Below are 13,783 nucleotides of genomic sequence, written 5' to 3'. Positions count from 1 at the left end.
TTACACCAATCACTTTCGACTATGAAAAAGGGCGCTACCCCTATAATTTGGAAAAAAATAAGCTTCTTGTGAAGTTTCCACGGCATTGCCTTATTTAAAAGCCTTCAATACACCTCTGGCAAATTAAAACCCTTGTTATAAGGGTTGTGGGGGAGTATCCATTTCAAAAATATATTTTCAAATAGAACATAGACTATTCGGAACAAAATGGCTATCTCAAAGTTTTGATTGGATGTATGTTGGGAAATGATAGGTGTGGAGGGGGGAGGGGCTAGTTACACTCCAATCACTTTCGACTATTAAAAACGGCACTAGCCCTTTAATTTCGAATCGAATGAGCCTATTTTGAAGTTTCTACGACAACGCCTTCTATAAAAAACCTTATATGCCCCCAGGGCATAACTTAAAACCCTTGCCCTGAGGGTTGTGGGGGAGTATCCTCCTCAAAAACATATTTTCTATCTGGAAATCAACTACGCTGGACAAAATGGCTATCACAAAATTTTGATTGGAGGTGTTGGGGGGAATGATGGGTGTGGGGGGAGGGGCTAGTTGCCCTTCAATCATTTTCGACTCATTTTCGCTTGGGGGAATGAAGGGCGTGGGATGGGGTTAGTTGCCCTCAAATCACTTTCGACTATTACAAAGGGCACTAGCCCTCGGAATTTCCAATCGAATGAGCCTGTATTGAAGTTTTGAAAATTAACTTCAATACAGCATTGAAAATAAAAATAAAAATTACAGTGAAAAAAAAACTTGAACTGATTGATCTTTCAACAATTAATATCATTATATATCTAATGCCCATAACTTAAAACCCTTATTCTATCTGGAAATCAACTACGTTGAACAAAATGGCTATCTGAAACCTACTGCGCCAATGACGCAGTAGGTTTTAGGCTGTAGGTTTTTTCCAGACAGGGCAAGGGTTTTAAGCTATTCACTGGGGGCATATAAGGTTTTTATAGAAGGCATTGTTGTGAAAACTTCAAAACAGGCTCATTCGATTAGAAATTAAGGAGCTAGTGCCTTTTTTAAGAGTCGAAAGTGATCCAAGTTCCACTCGCCCCCCCCCCACGCCCATCATTTCCCCAAACACATCCAATCAAAATTTTCAGATAGCCATTTTGTTCAGCGTAGTTGATTTCCAGATAGAATAAGGGTTTTAAGTTATGAATATTAGATATATAATGATATTAATTGTTGAAAGATCAAGCAGTTCAAGTTTTTTTTTCACTGTAATTTTATTTTAATTTTCAATGCTGTAAGAACTGGAAAATAATAAATTTGTAATATACGAGTAATTCGTTTTCAGTGATGCACCAATGACGCAGAAGGCTTTAGGTTTTTAAAGTTAAAGAAGGGGGCAGTATCCAAATTTCGCTTGTAGTGAAACTATATTTGTCTTGACCAATCTTGAAAAGAACTAATAAGTTAAACTGAATATTTGATGTATAATGATATTAATTGCTAAAAGCTCATCAGTTCAAAATTTTACTGTAATTTTGATATTTATTTTCAATATTAAGTACAAAAGAAAACATTTGTAATATAATTTGTTTCTAGTAAAGCACCAATGACGCAGTAGGTTTTAGGCTTCTGCAGTGATACGATACCCAAACTCTTGTTTGTAGTTGTTTTTATTCGATTCAAACTTGATTTGCATATTCAATTTAAGTTTCACTCGTTTTAAGATTTATTTATTCATTTACATTAATATATATTGTATGTTTTGTCCGCATTGATTTTTTATTTAATTTCTGTTCGTTTTAAGTTTAATTTATACTTTAACGGCAAAATATTTGTTTTCGTTTTAAGCGAGATTTTCATATTCAGTCTAAGCATTACTCGCTTTAAGATCTATTTATTCATTTATATTATTACTTTTTGTATGTTTTTTGCTATGATTGTTTATTTGATTTTTGTTTATTTTGGATTTTATTTAATATTCTATAGTAATGTCCGGTCGTTTTGAGTTTGAATTTTATCACTTATTTGAATCTCATGAGCTTAATTTTAAAATAGCGTTTAATTTTATTTGAAAAGCTTGTTTTTCGGAAAGTTTTTGTTTTAATTAATAATAATAAAACATTGGAGCCGTATGGCCTTTACTATAGGCAACGCTACAGCGTTGCCTGTGATTTAACGTATTATGATAATTTTCTTTCCTGGGTAAAAACAGGCCTATTATGTCGGCAAATTTAAGATGGCCACTTTATTTCCTAGAATTGTAGCGTTTTCGATTAGTGGGGCAAGGGGTGCAGTTGGCCTCCCTCCCCCCAATAATTGGAAAAAAATGTTGTTTATTAAGTAGATTTGAAACCTTTGCTCGTTTTAAGTGTCAAATTTACTCTTTACTTCGAGCAGATAATTTTTTAAATTAATCCATGCTCGATTTTAATATAAGGGAAACGAGAAAAAGAAGCGGTCCATTACACTGCGTAATTTGTTCCACATTAGTATTTTTTCAAATATACTGCCTTTGAAACCTTATCATCAAGTAAAAGTGTGAGCCTAGTTAATGGCAAGATTGAAAAATGTTCTACGCTTCCGGTTTCGCCTCATTTGCTCAGATCAATTTCCCCCCTGATATTTAAGGTGCTTTTACTTCCAAAATCTATAAGTTCAATACTAGATTCTCTTGCTTTAAAACTTTCAAAAGTGGAAATGAATACACCCTCTACATCTGCAAATGGGACAAAAGCGGAATCATTGAAGAATATGAAGGTAGATATACAGTGAATATAATTTCCTGAATAAAAAAAAGATTATTTGAAAAAAAAAATAAGACCTACTGCTCTTTATAATGACATTCATACTATGACTAGATAGGTCAAATCGGTAGTAATTTGGTCATGGAATTTGGAAGAGGGGGAACCGCTCCAGGAATCATTTAGTTGTTTTAATTTTTATTTCCAGTATTTAGTTGAAACTCCCATTCTCTTAGTTGTCATTGAAATGCCTATTAAACACTGATAACGTCCTATTCCTTGAATTTTGGGTTCACAGACTAACATGTAAATATTAAACTGCATCTTTGTACAATACCATGCTGACTTCTCGTTTTCGCTTTTCTAAAAATTTCTTTTAACCAACTCCAAAAAAAAATGACATAAATGTGCAAAGAATTATGACTGAAATTAGTCGCATTTCACTCAGCGCCAGCGTTGAGTTGAGCGCAGCGCCGTTCTTGTCATACATTTATCTCTGCATCAGCATGTTGTACGAAATGTCTGCTGAGAATCAAACAGTGAGCTTAAACAAAATATGTATAGTTTTTTTACAATTTAGAAGATTTTGTGCGCACGTATAAGTGGTACCAACTAGTAGTAAACCGATTCTCTTTTTGTATCGTTATCAGTTTCATCATGCAGCACTAGGAGACCGAGCTTTGCATAAAAACGATATGTATACCCTACATACCCTGATTTACACGGGAAAAACTTTTGTGTAATTTTTACAGAATTCGTTTTGTTTTAACAAAGATACAAAGGGGAAGATAATTTAAAAACTCTAGGAATCAATTTTCCCTCCAATTTTCATACCTGGAAGTTTCGGTGAACCCAATAATAAATCAATTTAATAAAAAGTCATAAATAATATTTCAACAAATCACGTATATTGAATCTTACAGATACAAATTAAATCTTACAGAGTCAAAATCCATTCAAAATTACGAGCAAATGAATAGCACGATACCTGGGGATATTAGAATAGAGCTTGGTTCAGATATAAAAACGAACCTCCTATGCTGGGCGTGGGGGTCGGGCGAAATGGTGGGGGGATATGTACTGCAGCATTGGTGATGATTCTGGCTGAAAAAAGCCAAGTGTATACGACATTCACCTTCGCCCACTCGAAAGTTTGTTTACGCTATACTACTGTCTTCTGCAGCAGCTCATTGCTGACAATTGTAGAAAAGCCAAGCACCAGCACTTATATTTATGATTGTTTAATTTGTCTTTACTGTTTATAATGTATTACGTAATATTTTTAAATTCATCAAGTAACGTGTTTGTTAAATCGTTACTTTTCTTCACTATCGCTTGAATAGCACCTACTTAAATCGGACCCTCTCTTGCCCCACCCCCTATAACAATGATGTAGCTACACCCCTGTTTATATATTAATGCGTACTTATTTAGTCACCGGGCAACACGCGAGAAGTGAAGTTTGGTCAATGCTAATGAAATAAAACAAAGTATGATAAAAATATAATAGTTTAGAAACAAATTTGGGCTATATATTTGCACGTTGGGGAGTAAAACATAGCATATATTAAATACGTAACCTAACCAACCTAGGTACCTTTTATTTCCCCTAAACCCCAAAAAACTTTTTTGGGGTTTTGGGGTAAACCCCCCAAAAAAAAATTTTAATGGAGTGAGAAACCCTTTGTTCAATGACTATACATTGAAGACCAACCGGTTATTATCCTATCTGATCTTCGCATTACAATTCTCGCGTGTTGCCCGGTAACTAAATAAGTACCTATTAATGGTTATAGTTTTGCAATATGTTTTTTTTCAAATTTATTAAGCTAACAATAATAAAATAACAATACCGTTCTTCAATACACCTAGTAAAACTTTAACTCGATGGCTCTAAGCAAGAAACGTTTTGATCTTTAATTAAATATTGCCAATTGAAACAATTAAATCCAGAATCACTTAATGATGCATATCGCCCTGGAATATCCCGGATTTACGGGAGCAGAGTGGTACTCAGACGAAATTGCGACGATAGGATACAATTATATAATTTTGATTTTATTCATCTTTCGCCATTTGTTATGTGTGTCATACCAAGATATTACCTTTTCATGTTTTGAAATACCAATCGATATAAATAAAACCTAAAGTATGCTGACAGATAAACAAAGAAGTGGTTATACATTAACTGTTATAACTCTTCTATGAAAAGAATGTGAGCCAACTTATAGACAAATTTAACTTAGGGATACCTTACGATAGCACAGTGGATGCGACTGTAAGCGCTGATCATGGGCATTCAGGTTGAAATCCACCTATCGTAAGGAAAGTGAAGTAATTGTAATAAATAAATAATTTTTTTTTTACCTGTAATAATCAGTCTCATATCTCTGTTTCTTTCTGACTGTACGATTTTTCCCTTTTAACATTTGGGTAAAAAGTAAAACTTTTTTTTAAACCTCAGCCTAAGTTTAATAAAGAAAACCCATCTAATTACAGTAAATACTGTAGCTTTTTATTCAAGTTTTTTTTCAGTAGCTTTAGAATATTGCTAGGTGATCTTAGTTGGTTCGTTTTCTTGACGAGACAAATTTGAATTTTGACGTTTCAGTTTCTCTAAACTGTGGGTGAAACAACGTATACGAAAGAAAACTGACAGTCTGAGGTTGCGGTTTCGGAAAATCTGTCTGCCAATCTAAACAGCTAGACATACTTTTACGAATGCTTGGGGTATGCAGAAAGCGAATATTGTCCAAAAGACGAAACTCGGAGAATACGGCAGCTAAATAAGTCGAATACCGTATATACTGTTTTTTCCTTTTCTAGATTTCAGCTACATCTGCAACCATGATACCGATGAATTTACATAATTCATATTTATAAATAACTATACTGAATAGTTGGTCAAAATTGTCTGAAGAACTAAAGCTTGAAGTCTCCTGGACTATATTACCATATCTCTAACCATAGCTAGTGCCTGAATCAAATTTAAATTTGTTATCTCTGTTACTATGGGCTAGGGTTCGTTAAAAACCGAAAAAAAAATGCCGTCAATGCAGAATATCGTAGTTCAAGCCACTTTTCTTGTTTTTAAAGCCAAAATATTTTCTTTGCTGTTCAAGCCAAGAGACTGTAAGTTTCCTATATTTGAGTTTCGGACAAAGTAGTTCTAATAGTTCATTTCAAGTTTCAATCTGACAGTATTTTGATAAGTTATGGGTTATAGTATTTCTTAGTATGAGACGTGATTGTCTCTTACTAGGTAGCTACCTACTGCTGCAACCTGGATCTCTTACTAGGTTGCTAGCTACCGCTGCAGCCCGGATAATTTCAGCTTTCTCTGCAACCATGATTCAAATGAAAATCTAGCTGATTCGAAAGCGGTAACTGTTATGTCGATTGGCTTTAATAGTTATAAATTAAATATGGCACAATACCCTAGACAGTTTATCGATGAAAATACTGTTGCTAAATCCAAGGCTACTACTATTAATTAATATTTCAGTTACTATGAGCTATATTTATTAGTATTGGACGTTATCGTCTCTTATTAGGTTGTTAGCTACTGCTGCAACCCGGATTACTAGGTTGCTTGCTACAGCTGCAACCTCGATTACAAACAGGAAAACGCCTATGACTTTTTGTTAGTTGGAAAAGTAAGAGACGATCCTCAGTATGGCACCATACCCCAAGATGCTTTACTATGTTCAAGCTATATCCGATGAAACTTACATAGTCCCCATTTATAATGAACTATATCGATCTATTATGTATTTCTTATATCATTTTGTAGAAAGATAAGCGTGTATAAATAGTGCATTCACTTATTACGTCATATATGGTTACAACCTACAATTATTACGTCATTCATCAAGCTTGTACATGAAAATGCAGTTTTCGTATGAAAATTAATTTATTTTAAAAACTATTTATTTTTTTATTACAAAAGTCAATAGATGTAGTAATTTTCTTTAAAATGAGCCTATTAAATAGCTATCTATGATGTTCCAGTGCCCTGCTAGCTGAGGAGAAAAAGAAGGAAAAAAAGATGCCGTATATGCGAATATCGTAGTTCAAGCAAATTTTCTTGTTTTTCAAGCCTACATATTTTCTTTGTTGTTCAAGCCAAGAGACTGTAAGTTTCCTATATAGAAGTTTCGAACAAGGCGGTTCTAATAGTGACTTAGTTTTTCAATCTGACACTATTTTTAGGTATTATAGGATATTGTATTTCTTAGTATGGGGTGTGGTTACGTCCCATACTCTTATTAGGTTTCTAACTACCGCTGTAACCCTGATTCTACCCTAAATATTTATATAGTAAAAAATGAAAAGGTGCATTATTTACAGAATCATCCGGTGATAGAAAAGGGCCTTTAGTTTGTTTCAGTGTCACGTTTCATGAAGTGTTTGTTTCAAGTCCTAACATGTTAAGGTAAATAATAGTCCAAAATCTCAATTTCTAACGAGCTTGGATCTAAAACCTTAGTTTTAACGACTTCAAGGCTGTTTTTTTTTCAGTTTTAAATTAGGAGCAACTCTAACTCTGCTGTTCTGAAAACAACCTAGCTAGGAAAAAGCCACGCAAGCAAATCTGGTTAGGCACACATACAAGGCACTCTTCATTTTGCCCTAGACACCTTATAACAAACAAAAAGGACAACAAAAACAATCACATTAATATATACGGAAAGCTTAACATCTAGGTCTAAAACATTTTGTTTTTCCATTGTAGGGTTAGAACGATTAGCTACACTATTCACACACGCAAAATTGTTTTTAAGAGCCTTCTTCGTTCCAGTTCTACCCAGTCGTTTCAAAATGTTAGTTTAGCAAATTAATATATATATATATATATATATATATATATATATATATATATATATATATATATATATATATATATATATATATATATATATATATATATATATATATATATATATATATATATATATATATATATATATATATATATATATATAATCCTCCGCCAATTGGTCGTAACACGGCATCAGTCTTTTAGTCCCCCCCCCTAACATAATACGCTACTAATTTCAGATTGGCCTGTACCGGTATATCTGTTTCCTGTGGTATCACATACAGCTTTATTAACAAGTTCAATGAAAAGTGTTCATGTATTTTGAACTAATTATCAACCATAAGTACGCTTAGGTTTGACTTTGGAGTAGGGGTAGGGTGAGTAGAGCAGTTTCTCTAGGGAATCAACACTAGAAAAGTACATTTTAGGCAATTGTTTTTCAATCGTCCCAGTGGGGGGGGGGGGTCCATTCTACCAATTTTATGGGGGGATCTCACCCATCCTTTGGTCAGGCAGGGTAGAAAGCCCGTTTTTAGTTTATTTAATTTTTTCAAGTTTGTGATCACCTCAATCCAGTGTAGACCAATTATACAAACTTTCTTTTTCAGTCGATTGGTAACATAGTGAACTTTTGTGAACCAGGTTTGGGACTGAAGATATCAGGACAAATTCCAATATTTAGCCCCTTCGCTGTGGAATTTCAAAATTCTCTACTTATGTCTATTGCAGCGACTACTACTGAAACTCACACTCTAGCCTTTATTGGTCATAGTGACGGGAAACTGAGCAAGGTAAGTTTATTTATTTATTTATTAATACAAATAGTTTGTTACTACTTATTTAATACAACCGTTTTAAAACAATAGCTAAGCTAGTTTTTATGAAATACAAATTTATAAGATTATAAAACTCATCCAATTAAATATTGACACATTTTTTTGCAACAATTTAAGGGTAATTTAGGTGAAAGGGAAATGTTTTATTTCGTCTTTTTCAAAAACAAAGATCATACCATCTACCAGGGCCGTATCCAGGATTTTTGTTCAGGGGGGGGGTTTACTAATTTTTGACTTTTTTTTGGGGGGGGGGGGTTACTAATTTTTGACTCAGTTCTCGACTAATTTTACTGATTTTTACCTAGGTTTTACTAATTTTCGACTTATTTTCGAGTCGGCCAAAAAATTTCGGGGGGGGGGGGGTTCAAACCGCGATAAAAGCTTTAATTGTGCTCCCAAGCTCGTAGATAGTTGTGTCTGGCTTTATTCGTGTTAATTCTTTTTTAACAAATTAAACAAATAAATTGAATTTGAAGCTTCAGGGTGAATTGAGATTGAAACTTACAAAATTTGAAAGTATCATTACTCATTGTGAAGCCTTTCCATTTTATTGTTTCTTATATAAATTGGCTCACGAGTATACATACAAAATCGGACGACATACATACAAAAAACGGTACTCTTGCATTATATGGGCCTTTCTAAAAAGTCAAGTTTGGTTAATTGCTAATGAAATAAAATAAAATAGGGTGAATAAATATTAGTTTAGAAACAAATTTGGGCTATATATTTGCCTATTAGGGGGGTGGGGGGTAAAGCTTAGCATATATTAAATACGTAACCTAACCTAACCTAGGTACCTTCCCCCCCCTAAACCTCAAAAATCAAGAGTTTAAATATCGTATACGCAACAAAAACCCCACTATGCATCGTATTACTCTATAGTGGTTAACCCGTCAAAAACGGGTTTTTCGTGACTGGTTTCCTTGTAAAGGCCCATATAATGCAAGAGTACCCAACAAACATGTGATGTACTCTTGTGAGCACCAGAGAAACAATGTTTCGTCCCATTTTCCTATAACACTAGATTCTAGGCTCCCTTGACCCCCTCCCCCTCACGAAAATACTTCCTGTAAATTTCAGCTGGATCCCCTAGACGTGAAACAAAACGTGGTATATGTTTACATATCAAAATATACAGCTTTTTGTTGTTTAATCAAACCTACTGAATGTATGTGAGCTCTCTAACGTGAATTTTTTGCTTGCTTTTCGGATTCAAGTACCCGTTGTGTAACATAACATCAAAGCTCTTTCAGATTTTTTATAAGCTTGAAGTTGTGGACACAAGCATGTATAGTAAAGTTTGACTAGGTCACAATTAAATAAGTCAATTTATGCAACATATTTTTTTTCCAGAGGGGTCGATAAAAGAATTAATACATTGTCAGAAGCCAATGGTCAAAACAGTTTGATTGTTCCTGAACTAGAAGAATCTTTCTTGTACATTTTGAATAAAAGTCCGAGATACCGTCTAACAGTAGAGATATTTGTGGGATGGAAAGACCTAGTTATTTTCTTAAGTGACAAGTAAAAAAACAGAATAACCTTGATTTTTCCCTTTTTAAGTGTTTTTTCTTGTTTTTCGTATGTTTTAAGATTCTATTTTAAAGCCTAATGCTGGCCTTCCTCCAATTCCTCTTTTCATAGGGCTGAAATACGGGTTAACCAACCAATCAGGTGACGTTCAATATCTTCGACATACAACCATTTAAAGGAACGCTTTTCCTATTACAAGGCATCCATGCAGGGATATGTTTCGGGGGAGAGGTGGGGACAAATCAAGGAAAAATTCAAAACAAGATAAATTGTATGAAAAATATTAAAAGCAATGGGATAATCTGAAAAATTAGAATTTTTTAGAAAGGGGTCACACCTGAATGGCTTATGTTTGCAGGGCTGTTTTGTTCTTATAAAAAGTTGTTTTACCCATTAAAGTGTTCACTGTACTCCTATTTCGAGCTGGGCGAACTTGACGCACGGGTTCAAGTTCTCAAGATATGTAGAAGTGTAAGTTTTTTCGGTACTTGTCTAGAATCTGGGTACACACTAAAGATAGACCACATCGAAATCTCAAAGCCGCTATTGATAAACAGGTTTGTAAGATGTTGCTCACCCCGTGACAAAGATTTAAATTTTAGTTTTTTGGGTTTAGGGGGACTAAAAGGTACCTAGTTTGGTTAGGTTAGACTAGGTTACGTATTTAATATATGCTATGCTTTACCCCCACCCTCCTAATGTACAAATATATAGCCCAAATTTTTTTCTAAACAAGATTCTAGACAAGTAACGTTTTTTTTTCAAAATACGGTGTATCCCCCTATATCACCCAAAAAAGTTGGAAAATGAAGTTACATTATCAAAATCATTTCTGCCAGTACCTCAAGTGCCTCGGAAATCCTTCATTGTACCAAAATTGGTTGCTAGTATCAGTTTAAAAGAGGTTACTTCTTAAAAAAACTTAAATCGTGTAACATGATGCCTTTTGAACTACTGCAGCCGAATTTCCTGGGTCCCAACAATAATAAGGGCCTCATTAGTCCAGAGGCTCTGACACAAGTGTTATTTTAAGCAAATGTATACAACCCTACATGGGCTCAGCACATCCCCTTGTCAAGTTGTCCATAATTCTATAAAGACCTCTCTCATTCCATGAATAGAAATAGAGTTTCTGACCGGTTACGCTCAATTCTACGTGTATATTCCCCCTCAAATATATATATATATATATATATATATATATATATATATATATATATATATATATATATATATATATATATATATATATATAGTAGGCAGCGCATATGTAAATATACTATTAGGCTAGTCGGATATTCTAGGATTGCCCATGGCATTTATTGATTTTACCATCAACGGCTCAGAAAAGAAAGTTTAAATTTATTCTGCCATATATGGGTGTTATTTTGATTCCGTTCTTATGATGAATTAGAGGCGAGGGCTAATAGATTATGATTAAATTCAATTCAGAAGCAACACCCCTGATTAAGCCAGTAATTGCCATTTGCAGACACCCTCTCGGGTAAACAAGGGGGCAAACAAGGTCAACCTGATTAGTTTGTTTTTAATCATATCTGAGCTAACTGGTGGTCTATACTTGTGATGGCCACACTCCATATTCACGATCTTCACGGGTCTTGTCAAGGCATCTGGAAAAGTTGTCACATGTGTTAAATTTCCATTACCTAAGAAGAAAAAGTTGAAATTTTACAGCACATAAAGCTGAATATTTAATTGTATTTAATAATAATTATTTGAATATAATTTTTCAAAAAATGCGGATATACCAGTTACAAATCGTATATTATTTTTTGTGTATAAGGGGGAGCTTTTGATTGCTTTTGTGCAGTTTTCTATTACTTTTTTTTGCGAATGCGTCAAAAATAAATGCAACAAAAGCCTTAACATTACAAACATTTTTATTTTGGAGTGGTAAATTTTCAATGGGGTTAAAAAATTGACCAAAACCTGTCCTTGTTACCAGCTTCAAACATATATCCTAAATGAAGTCCTTGTGCGAAGTGGACCCAAACATACGCTCAGACACAAGTAAACATGCATTTGCTCGAAAATTGGCCCCCACCTTCGAAAAATAATTTGTTTTATTGATCTGTGACACCCGCGAAAAGTGTAAGATATAATTTAAGCCAAAAAAATATCCTGAATGAAGGTCTTTGCGCCAAAGGTACCTCAACACACACACGCACTGACATAACAGAAATAAATCTTGAATTTTTCGAAAATGGGGCCCAAATCTGGGGAAAAATTTAGTCGTGTAGATATGTGACACCCGAAAATAGACACAAACTTTTTTGCTCTGCTTGCTTTGCTTAGTTTGTTTTTAGTTTTAGCTTTTTGTCAGGATGGCTGACCTTAGTATAGTGCTTTTAAATCTTTCCACCACCCTGAGTAATAAAGAAAGATGAACTTGAATTGTATATGATTTGCAAATTGATTTTCCATATGTTCACGAATATTATCTATTGCATATTCAGAAGGTTTCCTTCCTCACAAGAAAATAAATTTTTTTAAGCTTCTTTTATAGCAAAAAAAGTTGAGTTTATGGGGAATAATGAAAGATGGTCTTGCTAATAATTGTAAAGTTTGTCGTTTTTTACTATACAATTTTAATGAGAAAAAGAAATAAGTTTTACTTTTGGATACCAAGAGTTTGTGCGGAGATAGAGAGGGGGCTGGTTTGGTAGCTTCGCTCTGACATTCTGGAAGACCTTTGTGCACCTAACAATTATGGGTGAGTAATATATTAAAACAAAGATTTGCTCACTATCTACTATACTTGTAAATGACTGCCCTCTAGTCTGCATCATATTCCACTCCCGTGCCTCCCAATCTGCCTGCATGCCTTTACTTTGTCCAACGGTGTAATATTCAATAAAGCAACTTAGCTTTCAAAACGGGACACAGCGGAAGTACTGCAGTAGTAGCATGGAGGGAAGTGGTTAGAGTAGGAAGAATTGGATTGAAGTTTTGGTGGCGTAGGTTCGATTGAATTTTGACGGGAACAATTGGATTGGCTTCTATGCGGCAGACGTCCTTATAAACTAATTATTGTGAGTCCGAAGGCGGAGGCAACGAATAGCCGTCGGCCTCAGTATATCCCAAAACCTTTCAATGGAAAAGCTTTGACCTTGTATTACTGTATATATTTATAAATTGGTTTACCCGAAATGCTTAGCCCGGAACCCCTTAACTTGGTAGCTACCCAAACCGACAGATGAGGCTTAGCAAACTTTTCCAGTTTTTATTGTGGTTTAGATAAAATGTCAAATTGGTCTGACATTTGGGCTTCTGAAGATTTAACGATTTCACTGCGATAAAGTAATCCCATAAATATTTAATTTCGTATCCAATTTTGTACTTAGTAATATGATTCCCAACACCACCTATAATAGGGATTATTTTCTAGTTTATCTTTCAAATGTGTCTAATGCCTTAGGAGTAATCCATCTGATAGTGTATCTTCCAGATTTTATAAAAGGATGTTTGATTTTTCATAGATGATTTGCAAGGTTTTATGCTACAACAAAACTCAGACAATAAGAAAAAAAGGTAGGAGAGTAATAACAAAGAAAAAGAACTGGGACTTGCATAAATTTAAGCTTGAATTGTAAAAAATAATTCACGGTGTATTTTTCTTCTTTCATTTTCTCTGGTCTAAAGGCCCTACAGCTATTTATTTTCTTCAAGGGAATGATAATAAACAGCTCAGATACACTACGGCTTCTTGTTGCATATTTCTATTCAGATCTCACGTTTGTTGAACACCCTGCTGCAAAGGGAGATCCTCTCTACCTGCTCCAGGAAGGTAGGAGTTATCCTAAGACGCAAACACATCCCTGAAGAGTCCATCTTGCATTAGTTCAAGTCCTGTATCA

The 13,783-nt window shown here is 34.3% G+C and overlaps 1 protein-coding gene across 2 annotated transcripts in view; it reads left to right on the top strand.

Annotated features, from left to right (window-relative positions):
• PlexB (plexin B) overlaps window positions 1–13,783 on the top strand; it is a 305,515-nt gene that overhangs the window by 98,269 nt on the left and 193,463 nt on the right. For both annotated transcript variants that reach the window (XM_089106186.1, XM_089106185.1), the window contains exon 3: window positions 8,142–8,324. In XM_089106186.1, coding sequence (XP_088962312.1) covers window positions 8,142–8,324 — 183 coding nt within the window. The remainder of the gene's footprint in view (window positions 1–8,141; window positions 8,325–13,783) is intronic.

This window comes from Artemia sp. Qi Xiang Cuo, chromosome 20, assembly GCF_049724085.1.
Source record: "Artemia sp. Qi Xiang Cuo chromosome 20, ASM4972408v1, whole genome shotgun sequence".
Lineage (NCBI taxonomy): Eukaryota > Metazoa > Arthropoda > Branchiopoda > Anostraca > Artemiidae > Artemia > Artemia sp. Qi Xiang Cuo.
This window is presented reverse-complemented; position numbering and strand designations above follow the sequence as displayed.